The sequence below is a fragment of the Pogona vitticeps genome, chromosome 2 (assembly GCF_051106095.1).
Source record: "Pogona vitticeps strain Pit_001003342236 chromosome 2, PviZW2.1, whole genome shotgun sequence".
Lineage (NCBI taxonomy): Eukaryota > Metazoa > Chordata > Lepidosauria > Squamata > Agamidae > Pogona > Pogona vitticeps.
This window is the reverse complement of record NC_135784.1, coordinates 21,038,749-21,056,000: the sequence shown is the minus strand read 5'-3', so window position 1 is coordinate 21,056,000 and position 17,252 is coordinate 21,038,749. Positions and strand designations below refer to the sequence as shown.

The following is a 17,252-nucleotide window of genomic DNA, read 5'->3' as shown; positions in this document are numbered from 1 at the left end:
CTGGGGCTAAATATGATTCAGTATTGTAATCAAGAAAACAAGACCTACCACCTTCTACATGATAATCATCATGTACCATCAATTCAGTTCTGACTTATGGCAACCCTTTTCAGGGTTTTCTCGGTAGAGTGTACGCAGAGGTGATTTGCCATTCTCTTCTTCTGGGGGTGCCCCGGGATTGTGCAGTTTCCCCAAGGCCACACAAGCCACCTCTGCTCTCAGGAACACACTGGGGAATTGAACTCCAAACCTTTGGCTTTGCAGCTGGAGACCCAAACCACTGGTTTGAATTCTAAATGAAGAAACGGGCCGTAGACCATGTACACTAAATTTTATGTGGGTTTGATATGACAGAGAACAACAGAAGAAATGGTATAGAATGGAATAGCTGGTTTTATGTTTAATGTTCATTATGCTGTCTGAGGTTCGTCAGAATTTTCCATTGAATAAAAAAGAGAAAATATGTATCCCAAACACACATGCAAGTGGTGTTTATGTATGACAATACTGTATTTGAATAGTGCTATACAATTTGTAGGCCAGCTACACAACCTGTACAACAGGATTTTGCCATTAAAGTGCACCAATTAAGTGGATAGTAGACTCATCCCTCTATTAAAATCATTTCCGCAGTAACTAAAGTTTATACCAAATAAAACTTGTTACTCTTTAAGAGATCATGAGATCTGTGTACTCGCTTGTATGAAATTTTTAGTCGCCTCAGGTGAGTTATGAAAAAGAAGGCTCCAGGAGTGGCAGGCAGCATTTGAAAGGGAACAATATCGGTAGAGAGAGCTTTTTTCATATGTTGAAATAACCTACACATTATTATTTTTCTCCCTCCAGTGCAACCTAAGATAACACAGGAGAAGGAACAGAATCAGCCAGGTAATCCGGAGGAATTAGAGCCATTTGCAGCATTACCAAGACACGCTGGGGAAGGTGCTACTTGTTTTCATGGCCAGCAGCAGGAAGCTGAGAACCTACAAGGAAATTCAGAAGCCCAGGAAGGAAATTTCATCAATTCGCAGGGAGGATATGAAGATCTTGATGACACCATAGTGAAGCAGCCAGTAATCCTCAAGGGTGGGAGGGGAGAGACAAGACTTCTATCCGGACAAGTCCTTAGGCTCAGATCTGATCTTCTCATGTCTGAGAGGACACTTCCAAGAGAGTCCCAGTATAAATGTACAGTTTGTTGGAAAACCTTCTGCAGAAGAAACGTCTTGATTACTCACCAGAGAATACACACGGGGGAAAAGCCATATAAATGTGCAGACTGTGGGAAAAGCTTCAGCCAGCGATCCCACCTCATCCTCCACGAGAGGACTCACACTGGAGAGAAACCCTACAAATGCTCCGACTGTGGGAAAAGCTTTAGCCAGCGCCCGCACCTTGTGAAACACAAGAGAATCCACACAGGAGAGAAACCGTACAAGTGCCCTTATTGCGGGAAGAGTTTCAGTGACCGGTCTACATTGACAACGCACAAGAGGACTCACACGGGAGAGAAACCCTATTCATGCTCAGACTGTGGAAAGAGTTTCAGCGACCGGTCATCTCTTATTGCGCATAACCGGACCCACACTGGGGAAAAGCCGTTCAAATGCTCGGGATGCGGGAAAAGCTTTAGCCATCAGTCGACTCTCATTAGACATGAACGCATCCATAATGGGGAGAAACTTTTGAAGGGTTTAGAAGTTGGGAAACATGATCATTCTGTCTTGATGGCAAATAAGAGATTGCACTTTGGAGAGATAACCTTAGTACCACAGGCAAATTCTGTGACTTGGGGAGAATCTGTTTCCATCAGTCTTAACAATTCTCCACCCGAGAAATAGGAAGAGCAGTAACCTCACTCTCAGAATTATTTGGAAGGCAGAAAATAAAAATAAAGGCAGTAAAACATAAGGGCATGGAAGAGCTACTGCATCTATTTGTCACTAACATGCTGTAATTATACGTACAGAATATTCCCAAAATACTAACTAACTGATGGGTCGGATGCTTGGGTATCTACACTACGGAATTGCAACAGTTTGGAGGCCAGTTGACCCGCCATGGCTGCAGGATGGATTTGATTCATATCCCATGGACTCCATTCAGGCAGCAAAAATGGGCTGCAAGACTTATAAAAAAATTAAAATATCTTGTCTTAAAGGGTCAGCTGAGAAACTGGCAGCAGCTGAATCCGCTGCTGTGTCTGCAGGCAGTCTCTTGACCAGCTCTTTAAGACAAGGGGAAAAGGTGTACAGTGGTGCCCCGCATAGCGACGTTAATCCGTTCCGGATTAATCGTCGCTATGAGCGAAATGCTTACCGATCATCGCAATGCGATATTTTACCCATTAAAACATTGCAATGCAATTGCATTAGCAATCTAAAAAAATAGATCGCTATGCGGATTCGTCGTTAAACGGTGCGCTCGTTATGCGAGGCACCACTGTATTAAGACCTATATTAGGCTGTGGTCACCTACCTAACGTGTCGTACACATACCTAATACACTTAAAAAGCAGACCAAGTAAGTTCACTTGAGGTCTGTATGCCATTTGGATGCAAATATTGCACCGAATGGCCTACCGCAGTGGTTCTTAACCTTTTTGAAAGAAACGCCCCCTTGAGCCATTGAGGAAGTTATCATCGCCCACGGTGATGATATCTTATTTATTTATTTATTTATTTATTTATTTATTTATTTATTTATTTATTTATTTATTATTTATTTATTTATTTATTTATTTATTTATTTATTTATTTAAGACACTTACATTCAATGACCCCTGAAAACAAAATTAAATTCCAAGAAAATAAAATGCCCCCCAAAAAGTAACATTTAATGATTTAGTTGCAAGTGAATTTTAAGACGCAAAAAGAAATATAAAAAGGGCATAAAAACAAATGCAGGAACTAAAAATTTCAAGACAAAAACTCTGAAACTAAATTAAAATTGAAGGAAAATATATATTCATGCACACTGTAAAAAGGCTGCAGCCATCTTCACAGGTTTGGCTCGCTCCAGCGCCCCCCTACCGCCCCCCTTCTGCTCCAGCGCCCCCACACTGCCCCTTTTCGTTCTACTGCCCCCCTGAAAAATGAAATCGCCCCCTGGGGGGCATTATCGCCCACGTTAAGAACCACTGGCCTACCGGACCTCCTAGTGACCCTATTGAGCTCACTCCAGCCTAGCCGTATAGACCTACATTTCACCCCAGTCCAGTGTGAATAGGTAAGAGGGCCAAGGACTGGATGAATCATGTTCCCATGTGTGGTGCCCAGAGGTCATTAGACTGCTGTTCCCATCAGCCCTCACCTGTATTGCCAGTGGCTAGGGATGATGGGAGTTGGAGTCCAACCACATCTGGAGAACCTCAGCTTGCCCACTCTGAGAACAGGAAGCATCACTCTTTCAGACTATGATTTTCAGAAGAACTCAACAGCATGGTCTCTGGGGAGAGAAGTTCTGGGACTTTTAGTCACAAAATCTCTCTCTCTCTCTCTCTCATTCATTTCAATTTAATATACTGCTCCCATTAGCGCCACAGCACTATGTGTTTCAACTGTTTCCCCCCCCTAACTTCTTGGCTTGGGCTGTGGGTTCTAGGCTGCATCAAGACAAGCAAGAGAAGTAACAGATGTCGCTGTGAAACGCCGTCAAGTTGCCTCCGACCAATGAATGAGTGACCTCCAAAATGTCCTCTCGTTAACACCCCTGCTTAGCTCTCATAAGGGACGTGGTGGCACCGTGGGTTAAACTGCAGAAGCCTCTGTGCTGCAAGGTCGGAAGACCAACCATCATAAGATCGAATCCATGTGACGGAGGGAGCTCCCATCACTTGTCTCGGCTCCTGCCAACCTAGCAGTTCAAAAGCATGGAAAAGGCGAGTAGATAAATAGGTATCACCATGGCGGGAAGGTAATGGTGTTCCGTGTCTGGTCGTGCAGGCCATGTGATCACAGAAACTGTCTTTGGACAAACGCTGGCTCTACGGCTTGGAAACGGGGATAAGCACCGCGCCCTAGAGTCGGACACGACTGGACTAAATGTCATAGGGAACCTTTACCTTAGCTCTTGTAAGCTTCAGTCTTTGGTTTCCTCATGGAGTCAATCCATTTCACATTTGGTCTTCCTCTTCTCCTGCTGCCATCAACATTTTCCTAGCACTATTGTCTTTCCCAGCAAGAAGCAGTAGGAGTTCCACTCTATTCTGCTCCAATAGCACAGTTTTAAGCTGCATATTGCTGGATGTATTTCAGCAGAGATAGCTGCTCAGCCATCCCTGATGGAAGGTAGAAGATTCCTGTAGGTGGAAGCTTGCACATTCTTTTGCCCAATAACACCTGCTCCTTGCTGAGTCTAATATTCTACGTACAGTATTATGGAACCAAGAGCATTTCCATTTTACAGGAGTTTTAATGTGTGTTTCAACTGGGTTTTTTAAAGGGGATTTATATATTTCAGGAAACCTAGATTTACTGAGCATTCATTTTTACCCAAGTATATATACATAAAATTAGAGAAAGGCAGAAGGGTTTCTCTTATTCGGAAGCAAGCCCCACTGGGCTTTTTTGTTGTTAATAATCATCATCATCATGTGCTGCCAAGTCAATTCTGACAATGCAACCCTTTTCAGGGTTTTCCAGGTAGAGACTACTCAAGAGTAGTGAATACTCATTCGCTTCTTCTGAGGGCACCCTGGGACTGTGCAGCTTGCCCAGGGCACACAGGCTGGCTCTTCTCCACAGAGGCACAGTGGTGGAATCGAACTCCTGTCCTCTTGCTCCACAGCTAGGTACCTAAACCACTGAGCTATCCAGCCAACATTTTGTTGTGCCGTCATATCACTTCCGACATAGCCCTAGAAATGCATGATCTTCAAAAGGCCCCCTTTGTAGCCACATTGCTCAAGTCTTGCAAACTCAAAATCTATGGCTTCCTTTATTGAGTCACTCCATCTCCTGCTTGCTCTTCCTCTTTTCCTCCTGCCTTTCCGGAACATAGCTGTGTTTTCCTGTGAGCCTTACCTTCTCATGATGTGCCCAATGAAGGATAGACGCCTTTTAGTCATTTTTGATTCTAAAGAGGAAGTTCGGCTTAGTACAGATGACCAATATTTAAGTCCATGCAAATGTTGTGCACAGGGTTTATATCATATTGTAATGATCGCCTAGAGTACCTATTGAGTTTAATCTCTCCAAGGGGACTAGAATCAGGATCTCCCGAAACTCTAAATCTAAACTTCAAATCTCAATCCAAAACAGTTCGTTCATTCATTCATTCATTCATTCATTCATTCATTCATTCATTCATTCATTCATTCATTCATTCATTCGATTTATACCCCCCCCAGACAGCGTCTACTCGAGGCGGCTTACAAAATCATAAAATATAATTAGATAACAATAAAGACATCACAATCAAAAATAAACATTCATAATCAGAAAAACATTTGAACAATAATATAGTGTGATCAAGATGGGGGATAAAAAACAGAAAGATACGTAGAATTCAAGAATTGACAGGAGGGAAAGCCTACCTGAAGAGCCAAGTTTTTAAATGGCTCTTAAAGCAGTATCTGGACCCTAGCCCTCTTCTCCTTCTCCCACTTTTGAATTACAGTATGTATATATCTTTATGTACTCTCAAAGACCTATGGTGACCGTACATATGGTGACCGTACATAATTATGTACTGTCAAGGCAATCCTGATTTATGGCCACCCTTTCCAGGGTTTTCTAGCTATAGAATCCTGAGAAGTGGTTTGCTATTCCCTTGTTCTTGGGGTGCTCTGGGCTGGACCGGTTGCCCAAGGCTGCACAGGCTGGCTGATCTCTCTGGAGGGAGACTGAAGAATCAAACACCCAACTTCTGGCTTCACATCCAGGCCTTCCTTCCAGTAAAACCATGTGCTCCACATATACAATATTAAAATATTACAATATTACAATATTAAAATATAGTCATCAAAGACAAAACAGAAGCATCACAATGCCAGAAAGTTAGTTTCACAATCTCCCTGCAAAGCACGAACAGGTATATAGTCTTCACTGAGATTCCTATGAATGTTAGTGAGCCCTTGACAAGACAAAAATTTTCTGGGGAAAGCAACAGTTCTGGGAAAACTTGGAAGGCAGCAGGAAAAGAGGAAAATTAATATGAGACTGAGCAACTCAATAAAGGAAGCCACTGCTTTGAGTTTTCAAAATCTGAGAAGGGCTGCTAAGGAAATGGCCTTTTAAAATTTGTAGCGTTGCTATAAGTCAGAAGCAATTTGATAAATTCTGTAACAGATTAATAGCCAGGTTGTGATGTGCTGTCAAATTGCTTTCCCACTTAGGGTGATTCTGCGAATTAGTGCCTTTCAAAAAGTCCATCATTAACAGTCCTGCTCAGCTCTTGCAAAACGATGGCAGTGGCTTCCTTTATCAAGTCAGTCAATCTCATGCTTGGTCTTCCTCTTTTCCGACTGCCTTTATCTTTTCCTAAAATTACCATCTTTTTTAGGAAAGCGATGTCTTCTGGCCAGGGTGCCCGAAATGCGATAGCCTTGATTGAATCATTTTCGTGGTCGGTTCCCCTCATGGTTTCTGGTCAGGTATTCCTCCAAAGGGTTAAAGCCACAGCGTTAAAACTCCTAGAGAGGAAACAGAAAGGAAGACCATGTTGGCCAGTAAAGGGCGCTCTAGGAAAAAAAGTATTTTTTAAAGAAAGTTCCTTCCTGTTCCGCTTCCCGTGGGAAAGTGGCCTTTGAATTTTCCCACGCGCAGGGATCGCCGGTCAAGAGTTTTCCTGCCTGGGAAAGAAGCAGGTACGTGGGAAAAGGGGGGCTGTGGGCTGTGGGCGAAGCAGTGCCTCCATGGACTGCGAGGCAGGCAGAAATCCAACTGGTGAAGCTCTTCCCTTGCGTGGGAGTGATGCAAGGCCGGCAGAAGCTCTCTTGGTTGAATTTCTGCCTGCCAGAAGAGGTAGGAAAACCTGGAATGCTCGCAAACCTCTATGTGTGTATGTAGGTAGGCGATGCAAATGCTGAGAACAGCAAAAAAAAAAAAAGAATATTTTTTTGGTTTCTTTGCGTGAGATTTTGGAATCTTAAAAATAAGCAGCTGCTACTTTGTCTGAACCGGTGGGATTGCTGTGCTTATTATTTCTGCCAACAAAAGACTTTACGTCACTCTAAAGCAGAATACATTTGTTGGATCAGGACGTTTTGTGGGTTGGTATCCAGAATTTCATCGTGTAAATGTCCAAAATTTCAGGTGCATTTATAGTACACATGGTTGTGAGTGGGAATGTAGACAAGGAGCCAAACCCAATTTTAGTGTCCAGTAAAGTGAATCCCCTGGAACGAATTGGACTTCATGCTGTTTAGGTCTCTGGCTGGGGAGCCTCTTTGACAGAGTGTGGATTTGATAATACTTAAGGCCCCTTCCAACTCTGCAGTTCTAAGATGATTAATGAAGTCCATGGTGACAGCTCCTTACGAGACAGGGAAAAAATACAGATACAATTTTTACAGTTAAACTATATCATTTTGTAGCATAAGTTTTAATTTCAAGAGATTTGACCATCTCAGTTGCTGTCTACTGGACATCATACTCTAGTTGAGATCTGAGTAGGACAGTACCATTGCTTCTCTTACATAAGACAAGAGGGCTTAAATCCAGTTGTTAGCTGTACTGAACCAGTTGCTGCATGGTGAATCAGCACTTAAGGACATGCTGTTGATTCAGTGGGTCTCCTCTAGTTTTCACCAGCTGAATCCACGCCTGTGTTTCTTTTGATGCCTCCTAATGCTGTTTAGCTTTCACATTGCTGACTCCTGTTCAGTTGTCTCGGGGATGCTGGCTTTTGATTTACAGATTTTTAAACTTTGAAAAAAAATGTATTTAAACTTCATTTTTCATCCTAATATTGGTTTAATTGTTTTTAAATATGATATATAGTATTTTTAAACTGTTTTTGTTTTATAGCTTTATCTGTTGTAGAGCAAAAGCAAAGTGTGCCACTTATATATATTGCACTTAAAGCACTCTCTGGATGGTTTACAATTTAATTATGTAGGCTATGCATTGCCCCCCCCCCGCGACAGCAAGCTGGTCACTCAATTAATGGAAGGCTGAGTGAACCTCAAAATGGCTACCTGGGATTGAACTTGTGCTGTGAGCAGAGTTTTGGCTGCAGTATTGCAGTATAACCACTGCCTTAGGTCCCCTATGGAGAGAAAGGCCGCATATAAATAATATAAATACTGTAAATATTTCACTTGTGGGTCATCCCTTTTGTCTTCGGCAGATCAGCCGGCATCCTCAAGGGAAAAGAATGGCCCGCCTTTTGCCGGACCTCTGTAAGGAGAACCCAATGTCAGAGAGCAACCTCTGGGCCAGTGACAAAGTCCACTGTTTGAAAGTGAAAGAGGAGGTCTTGGACAGAGAGGAGGAGGAGGCGGCCGTCAACTCAGAAACGCAACGCCAGCACTTCCGGCAGTTCAGCTACCAGGAGGCGGAGGGACCCCGTGAAGTTTGCAACCACCTCTGGGAACTGTGTAACCTCTGGTTGAAGCCGGAGCAGCGGACAAAGGACCAGATCCTGGAGCTGGTGGTGCTGGAGCAGTTCCTGGCGGTTCTGCCACCCGAGATCCAGAGCTGGGTCAGGGAGGTGGAGCCTGAAAATTGCTCCCAGGCGGTGGCCCTGGCCGAAGATTTCCTGCAGAGGCACCAGGAGGACGAGAGGCAGGAAGAGCGGGTGAGGAGACTTTGTGCTGTTGCTTCTGAGCGTATGTTCATAGCTTGAGAAAGTTACAGGATTGGGCTACCACGGGGAGTCCAAAAAGGCAACTTTCCAAAGCTCTCTACAGTGGTACCTCGACTTACGAATGTCTCCACTAATGAACATGTTGAATTACGGATGGCTCCGTTCGCAAAATGTTGCTTTGACTTGCGAATGATAAAAAACCTTTCCTGCTCTTTTTTTTGGACCTAAGTTCATCTTAGGTCAAAAGAAGAAAAAAATAAAAAAAATTCTCCCCCTAGTGGTAGAGGATGGATTAACCGGCTTTGCATTAGTTCCTATGGGAACTAATGCCTCTACTTGCGAACAGCATCTTGATACAGTTGTGCCCAGCTTTACGATTGCCCCACATTACGATGAATCTGCTTTACGATTATCTTTTTGCGATCGCAAAACGATGGTCTAAATGGGGGAATTTTGCTTAGCGATGATCGGTTCCCTGCTTCGGGAACCAATTTTCGCTTTATGATGATCAAAAACAGCTGATCGTCAGGTTTTCAAAATGGCCACCGGGTGCTTAAAATGGCTCCCCGCTGTGCTTAGGGACGGATTCCTCGCTATACAGGCACCGAAAATGGCCGCTGTATGGAGGATCTTCGCTGGACGGTGAGTTTTTACCCCATTGGAATGCATTGAACGGTTTTCAATGCATTTCAATGGGGTTTTTAATTTTGCTTTACGATGTTTTTGCTTAATGGCGATTTTCCTGGAACAGATTATCGTTGTTAAAAAAGGCACCGCTGTATAAGAATGAAAAACAGCTGGTACGGATTAAATGGTTTTCAGTGGATTCCTATGGGAAATGGTGCTTTGACTTACAAACTTTTCGACATACAAACGCCATTCCAATACAGATTAAGTTCATAAATCGAGGTACCACTGTACTTGATGAGATGCATGTTTGTGTTCTGCTCCAGAGGGGGAAAGGTTCTGACTGTCATGTGCAGCTTCCCAGAAAGCAGCCAAAAATCTTAAAGTCAGGGGAGGGGGGCAAGCTCAAAATCACTGAAAAACCACTAGCTTTAAAGTAACAATCCTCAAACTTTTTGACATCAGGCTCTCTCTCTCTCTCTCTCTTTTTTTTTTGAGAAACCCAGCTGCCTCCCCAATTTTCCTTGATTCTCTTTCAATTAAAAAAAGGTTGGAATTGAAACAAGCACAGAATAAAAGTGTCATAAATGAAAAATCAATGCAAATGTTTTGTCTTGAGAAATCTTAAATTCCGATAATGATATCTATCACAGAAATGAATAAAGGTATTTTTCTTTCTTTCTGAAAATCTGTCTCTCTTGGAACTTACTTCTCCCCCCCCCTCTCTTTCTTATTATGCCAGTCTCTAAATGAGCATTAATTTTAGCTAGTTACAAGATGGTTGCCTTGTTCGATACAGACTTTGCATACACTTTTGTAATCATGTTTGTATTTTATCATGGCAAATATGTTCAAGTGCTCGTTTTCCCCCTCAAGCCAGAAGGCAGCATATAAATGTTTTCTATGTAAGAGTTTATATATTATCTTCCTCTTCTTCCCTGGGGACTGAGAATCTTTGGCCCTTGGAGTGGGTGTTGGACTCCAATTCCCATCTGCCCCAGATGGCTGAGGAGGGATGGAGAGGGAATTTTGTTGATGTCTTGTTGATATTTTATGCTTCTTGAGTAAAGAGAAGGGACTTTTACCCAAGGGAAGGTGGAGGATCCGTCTTGGGATGACCACATGTTCCCCAAAGTGCTGCTATGGATGCTCTGCCTTCAGCCACCTCCTTTAAGCCGCCTGCTCTACCCTCTCAGGTGGTGGGGCCATTCAAAGAAGCAGCCACTCATTTCCAAGAGGCTGAAGAAGGTTCATCAGATTCCTGGCAAAGAGTCATCTTAGGAGAGATCAAGCAGGAGGAGGAAGAAGAAGAAGAGGATGACAGAGATGCCACTGCGCTGGGTAAAGATCTTCCGGGTACCTTGAAATTCTGAGAGCAAATTTTTAATGGACTCAAGTAAAACCTTTGGGTAACTTTTGAAGTTTGTGGACTGGGGATGTATGCAGGTTGCGGGTGGGTGCATCTGATGCTTCCCATAATATAAGGGTGGGATGGTGGGATGTTTGGAGATGGCTCCTCTCTTTGGAAATGTTATGATTGATAAAGTACCTCTATAGCTTTCCGGAGGCTCTACAGGCGGCAATAAAGACCCTTACTGCTTTTTTTTCTGTGACTTGATTCTCCTGGAGTTTTAAAATGGGAGAGGAACATGGAGAGTATCCAGTCATTATTGGCTGGTGATGAAACTATGGAAAGAAACAAATGGAGGATGGTTGTATGTGGGAATCTGTCTGTCTGTCTCTGTCTCCCTCCCTCTCCCTCTCCAACCCCATTAGTGCACAGCACTATTCTGGTCATTGTACATCAAACAAATATAAACAAAAGGAATGAAATGTCTGAAAAATTGACAGAACCCTTTAAAAGGGGCTGCCAGCAAAGGCTCCTTGAAAGAGAAGCATCTTCAGCAGCCTCTTAAAACTAGGAAGGAAAGGACCAGATGGAACTCCCATCAGGAGATGATTTCAAAGAGATGGCGAGGAGAAGGCCCAACCTCTTGTGGAAGATTTTGTGGCCTCTAGAAATGTGTGTGTGTGTGTGTGTGTGTGTGTGTGTGTGTGTGTGTGTGTGTGTGTGTGCGTGTGCGCAAATGCCACAGACCTAATTTGAACAGAAAATCTAATTAAAGAAATAAGAGGGGGTTGTGGTTTTATTTTAAAGCAAATAGTCTTCTGGTTACTTCTGTTTCATGTGGAGGGACTGTAAAATCCTACTTTGGAGTAGTATATATTAATAAAGAATGGCAACTAAAGGCAAACAGAAGAGGCATTACTAAGAAGACAGCATAGCTGGAAAAACAAACAGGAAGCTTTGGTTGAAATCCAGTCATAAAGTTGCAACTAGAGTAAGCCCATTGAACCAGTGAGGATTCGATGAGTCCATACCTTTGTAATTTTCATTGATTCAGTGGGCCTACTCCAGTTGTGATTTATTAATGAATTTCAGCCACGACCTAAAATATATTGGTTTTGGGGAGATGACTGAATGTCTGTTCTAAAATAACAAGCACACAAATTCACTTTGGGAAGCCTCATCTAACTTCCTCCTTGTTTGTGGTTTATCGTGGAAATGCCAAGAGGTGCTCCTCGATTTGGGTTAAGCGAAGATGTTGACCTTTTAATTTTCTGCTTTCTACCAGGTGATGAGCGACTGTACCGAGGAGACTCTGACAATTCTGGGGAAGCAGAATCACATGGGACATTGTCAGAACGAGCCAGCTGGAGTGTCTCCTGCAATCCTGACCTGGGGGAAGGTTCGGACAGCTATCCAGGAAGCTACCCAGAGAAAGGCAGGGAGAAAATATTCTGCAGTCCAACAATTTACCCACAAGTCAAAGGCGGTGTCGTCCAGCCGAGGATCCAGGATGAACGATTAAAAAAATGCCCTGAGTGTGGGAAGGGTTTTGTGTGGCGGTCGGAACTGATTGAACATCAAAGATCCCACACGGGGGAAAGACCCTACTCCTGTTCATACTGCGGGAAAAGCTTCAGCCGCAAATCGTACATAATTAAGCATGAAAGGATCCACACCGGGGAGAAACCCTACATCTGTTCCCACTGTGGCAAAGGATTCATTTCCAAATCGGACCTCATCAAGCACGAAAGGACCCACACGGGGGAGAAACCCTACCTCTGCCCGGACTGCGGGCGGAGCTTCAGCAGGAAGCAGTTCCTGGTGACCCATCGGCGGACACACACGGGGGAGAAGCCCTACAAGTGCTCCGAATGCGGCAAGAGTTTCAGCCAGCGGACATGCCTGGTCATCCATGAGAGGGCCCACACCGGAGAGAAGCCTTTCCAGTGCTTGATCTGTGGGAAAAGCTTCGGCAGGAGGGACATCCTCATGACTCACCAGAAGCTTCACGCCCGAGAGAAAGCGTTCCAGTGTGCAGACTGGTTGTGAAGTGGTCGCTGCTTTGCCCTGTGTGTGTGTGTGTGTGTGTGTGTGTGTGTGTGTGTGTGTGTGTGTGTGTGTGTGTGTGTGTGTTTGCAGTTCACTGTTGTGTAAAGCAGGGGGGTCAGGGAATCTTAGAATAGAATCATAGAGTAATGGAGTTGGAAGGGGCCCATAAGGCCATGGGTTCCAATTCCCTGCTCAATGCAGGAATGCAAATTGAATCAGATCTGACAGATGGTTGTCCAATTTTCTCTTGAATGCCTCCAGTGTTGGAGCACTCACCAACTCCCGAGGTAACTGGTTCCACTGTCGTACTGCTCTAACAGTTAGGAAGTTTTTCCTGATATTCAACCCAAATCTGGCTTCCTGTAACTTGAGCCCATTGTTGTGTGTCCCGCACTCTGGGATGATGGAGAACAGATCTTGCCCCTCCTCTGGATGACTCTATCCTATCTCCACTCTGTTTTCTTTTCTCAAGGCTAAACATGCCCAACTTTCCCTGATCATCCTTGTTGCCCTCCCTCTGAACTTGCTCCAGTTGGTGGCATTCTTCTTAAAGTGTGGTGTCCAGAACTGTACTCTAGCTGAAGCCTAACCAGTCCTGAATAGAGGCCAGGCTAGACCAGTCTTCTGCTTACTGTAGCCGTCTTGTAGTAGCGCAAAGAAATGGCCATCCAACCTTTGGGGAAGTAACCCCAGCAAAGGAGTAGCAGCAGTGTCTCAAAGTGGCAGCCTGGATGGTACCATTTTGAACCTAAAGGAGAGGACGTTCCTTTTGAACACCTCATTTATACCCATCTGATCTACTTTCTCAGCTAACACAGCTACCGCAGAGCGCCAAAGGGGGTAAACCCCGAAGTGTTGGGTTCAGATTACAAGCAAGGAGATTTTGCCTAAACATTAGGAAGAATGTTTAGAGACAGCAAGAGGTTTTTGACAGTGGGATGGCTTGGCTCAGAGGCTGGCGGCATGCCTTCCGCTGGAGATTTTAAGCAGCGGTCGGACGGCTACTTCTCAGGGATACTTCGGCTGTGGGTTTCCTGCTTCCACTGGGACTGGACGTGATGGTCTTTAGGTAGCCCTTCCAGCTCGACACTTCTGTGATTCTATGAAAACCCAAAAAAGAAAAATTCCTGCTCTTTCAGGGCGAGAGATCTTGGCTCTTTCTTCTCCCTGCTGTTTGCCTCTCAGGATGCTCTGCTTGCAATCCACGTGGTTTGCCTGTTCTGTTGGCTCCTTTAAAAGTTACTTTTTGGGGGGCTACCATAGCCAGAGTCTCCCAGCTAGTATGGTCAGTGACTGGGGATCCGAATTGGCAGTCCCAGGTGTTACTTTTTCATGCTGAGCTTTTAGCCCTCCGGAGGGTTTGGGCTGAGGACTTCACCACCCCAAATCGTTGGCCAGGCTGAGCAAGGCTGATGGGAGTGGGAGTCCAAGGTATCTGGTGGCCCAAGGCCACCCCAACCTTGGTGTAAATATTTGGGAAGCAGTTAGAAACAGGAAGTATGTGTGTGTTTGTGGGCAAAACAACACTTGAATGGTGAGTCACAATTTAATGGGCATAAAAGACCCCTGCATTGTAGGGTTACTGTGCTCTTTTATTAGTGTTAGATATTTTTGAGTGTTCATCCTAAAAAACATAATGTGTGAATTAGGCAGATAAGTGTATCATAAAGCTAAAGTTTACCAGAGAGAGACACAGGATTTATTTCTGTCTGGCTGTTAATTGGTCAGATTAGTTTCCCAGCTGAAATGGAGTGCCCAAGCCTAGAAAAGCCTTCGAGCCTACAAAAGTTACTAGAGTGGTCTGGTAGCCCAGATAGGCGGGGTATAAATTAAATAAATAATAAACAATAATAAATAAAATTTTTGGAATACAATTTCCAGATTCCACCCAAGCTCCTTTTCCAAGCTCTGCGTTCCTTTCCATGTGCCTGTTCCCCATCGGATGTCTTGATTTCCACAAATTCTCGCTTCTGATGGGTTTCCTATTTTTGTTTTAGGAAAGCCAGAGGGCCAAACTAGCTTTCTGGAACCTGGACCTCAGAAGGAAAATCTGAAATTTCATGCCTAAACCACTGCGTGCACGACACACGCACACACACGCACACACACACACACACGCATGCATGCCGGGGATTGGAGATCTGTATCCGTGGCCCGGTTCTGGCAAGCCCAAGGACTGTCACCGGGCCACGGACCGGGGGTTGATGACCTCTGCTATAGAGGGCAACTCCTGTAGAACTATGACTCCCAGGAAGCAATGCGGCAGCTTCCTTATTTGGACATTTACAACAGGGAACAAGGTCAGAGAAGGCTATGCAGCCTCAGAAATTAGGGCCGGTTCCTGATGAGCAAAAGTTGTGTGTCTACAGGTGTGTCTTTTCATGTTGGTACTCCCAGAATTCTTCCCAGGGCATTCGCCGAGAATTCTCAGACTCGGAGTACCCTCATCTTGGCTAAAGTTTCCCTTTTCAAGGACAGTTATTCCCACAGATTTCTCTCAGGATTGTTCTATACATGGGGAAAAAACTTAAATATTCTGTCCAAGGTTCAGGCATGACATTTCAGATTTCCCTTCTGAGGTCTAGATTCCAGAAAGCTAATTTGGCCATTATGGGCTAACTGGCAAACTGCAGATTGTCTCTGGCTTTCTTAAAACAAACACGGGAAACCCACCAGAAGCGAGGATTTGTGGAAGACGAGACGTCAGATGGGGAACAGGCACATGGAAAGGAAGGTAGAGCTTGGAAAAGGAGCTTGGGTGGAATCTGAAAATTGTATTCCAAAAAAAGGAACTTTTGTAGGCTTGAAGGCTTTTCTAGGCTTGGGCACTCCATTTCAGCTGGGAAACTAATCTGACCACTTAATACCCACTGTGCGAGCGTGATACGCTTATCGCGCGAGTGCGGGGGTTCCCCCAGCACCCCCCGCACATGGAGCTCACTCCCTCCAGCTGGTCCCCAAAAAGGTTGGGGACCGCTGTTCTATAGAACTAATGAGCCACAAGACTACAACTCCCAGGAAGCACCATGGCATTTTATTTGTTGCATTGTGACATTTATCCCGTGGCCGCTGCTTGTTTCACCAAACACAGAGCTCACATGAGTATCCCAACATGCCCTTTAAGAACTGCCACCAGTTGATCTCTTTTTATCAACTTATACAATGGTACCTCACAAGACGACAACCCCGCTAAACAACGAATCTGCATCACAATGACTTTTTGTGATCGCTATAGCAATTCAGAAAACAGTCATTCCAATGGGGGATTTTTGCTGGACGTTGATTAGGTCCGTGCTTCACAAACCGTTTGTTCACAAGACGACATTTTTTTCCGCTGATTGTCGGCTTCGCAAAATGGCTGCCCTGTGTTTTCCAGACCCATGCTTCGTAGGGCAGCCATTTTTACAGCTGATCGGTGCTCACAAAATGGCTTCCCTATGGGTGATCTTCGCTGGACGATGAGGTATTTTCCCCATTCGAACGCATTAAATCGGGTTTCAATGCATTCCAGTGGAAAAAGGGTTTTTGCATGTTGACGATTTCGCTAAACAGCTATTTCAGTGGGACAGATTATCGTCGTCATGCGGTGCACCACTATTTCCTATGAAACACTGAGGTTAGCCTCTTCTGTCTTAATTAATACAGGTCACACTCTGACTAATCACTCCTTAAACACTTTCTCTGCCTCAAATCCCCTAAACTCTTTTTTTCTTCTCTGTCTCTCTGACTGAAGGGACTTGACTCTGACTCACCCCTCCTTTCTAGCTTCCCTGGCTCCGCCTCCGAACAGCTCTCATTGGTACATACAAATACACTGCTGAATATTCATGCCAGGGGTGATGGCTACATGCATTAACAGGAATCAAGGGCCAGAGAAGGCCAAGTAGACCTGGTTCAGGTGAGCAAAATGTAAAATGTCTTGTGTTTGTGAGCTAAAACGCACAGAATCCTTCCTGAGGAAATCTTCAAGAATTCTGGGAACTGCAGTCCAAAAATATGAAAATGTGCACTTATGTATAGCTGGGGTCTGAAGAACCTGTTCATGTGGGTGGGGGACCTCTGGTCCTTCAGATATTTTGGCCTTTGTTTTCATCTCTCCCCTGTGATGGGCCATGATGGCTGGAGGTGATGGAAACTATATAGATCAAAACATCTGGAGACCAAGTGCCCCCCCTCCATCCTGCAGTTTTCCTATGGCCCTTTGATACTTGCAGAGCAGTGCCACCATGACAGTGACGAGCCAGTTTTGAAACTGAAAACTTATTTGTAAGATACATTTCTGTCTGAGAGGCCTTTCTCCCACACTCTGGGCACTTGAAGGATTCATGTCCTGCATGGATTCTCTGATAATCTTCCAAATATACTTTGTGACTGACATGTTCCTTCTCTTGGATGATTTTTCTTAGGGTGCATATGAATTATCTTGTGGTACTTTAAATGGTGTCTTTCAATAAAGCTTTTCTCACACACAGAA

General features: G+C 44.4%; 1 protein-coding gene across 1 annotated transcript in view; it reads left to right on the top strand.

Annotated features, from left to right (window-relative positions):
- LOC110070371 (uncharacterized) overlaps positions 1 to 17,252 on the top strand; it is a 23,651-nt gene extending 6,399 nt beyond the window's left edge. The window contains exons 5-9 of the mRNA XM_078386819.1: positions 847 to 1,838; positions 6,708 to 6,808; positions 8,298 to 8,742; positions 10,575 to 10,719; positions 12,015 to 17,252. Of these exons, the coding sequence (XP_078242945.1) occupies positions 847 to 1,838; positions 6,708 to 6,808; positions 8,298 to 8,742; positions 10,575 to 10,719; positions 12,015 to 12,778 (2,447 nt within the window). The 3' untranslated portion in view covers positions 12,779 to 17,252. The remainder of the gene's footprint in view (positions 1 to 846; positions 1,839 to 6,707; positions 6,809 to 8,297; positions 8,743 to 10,574; positions 10,720 to 12,014) is intronic.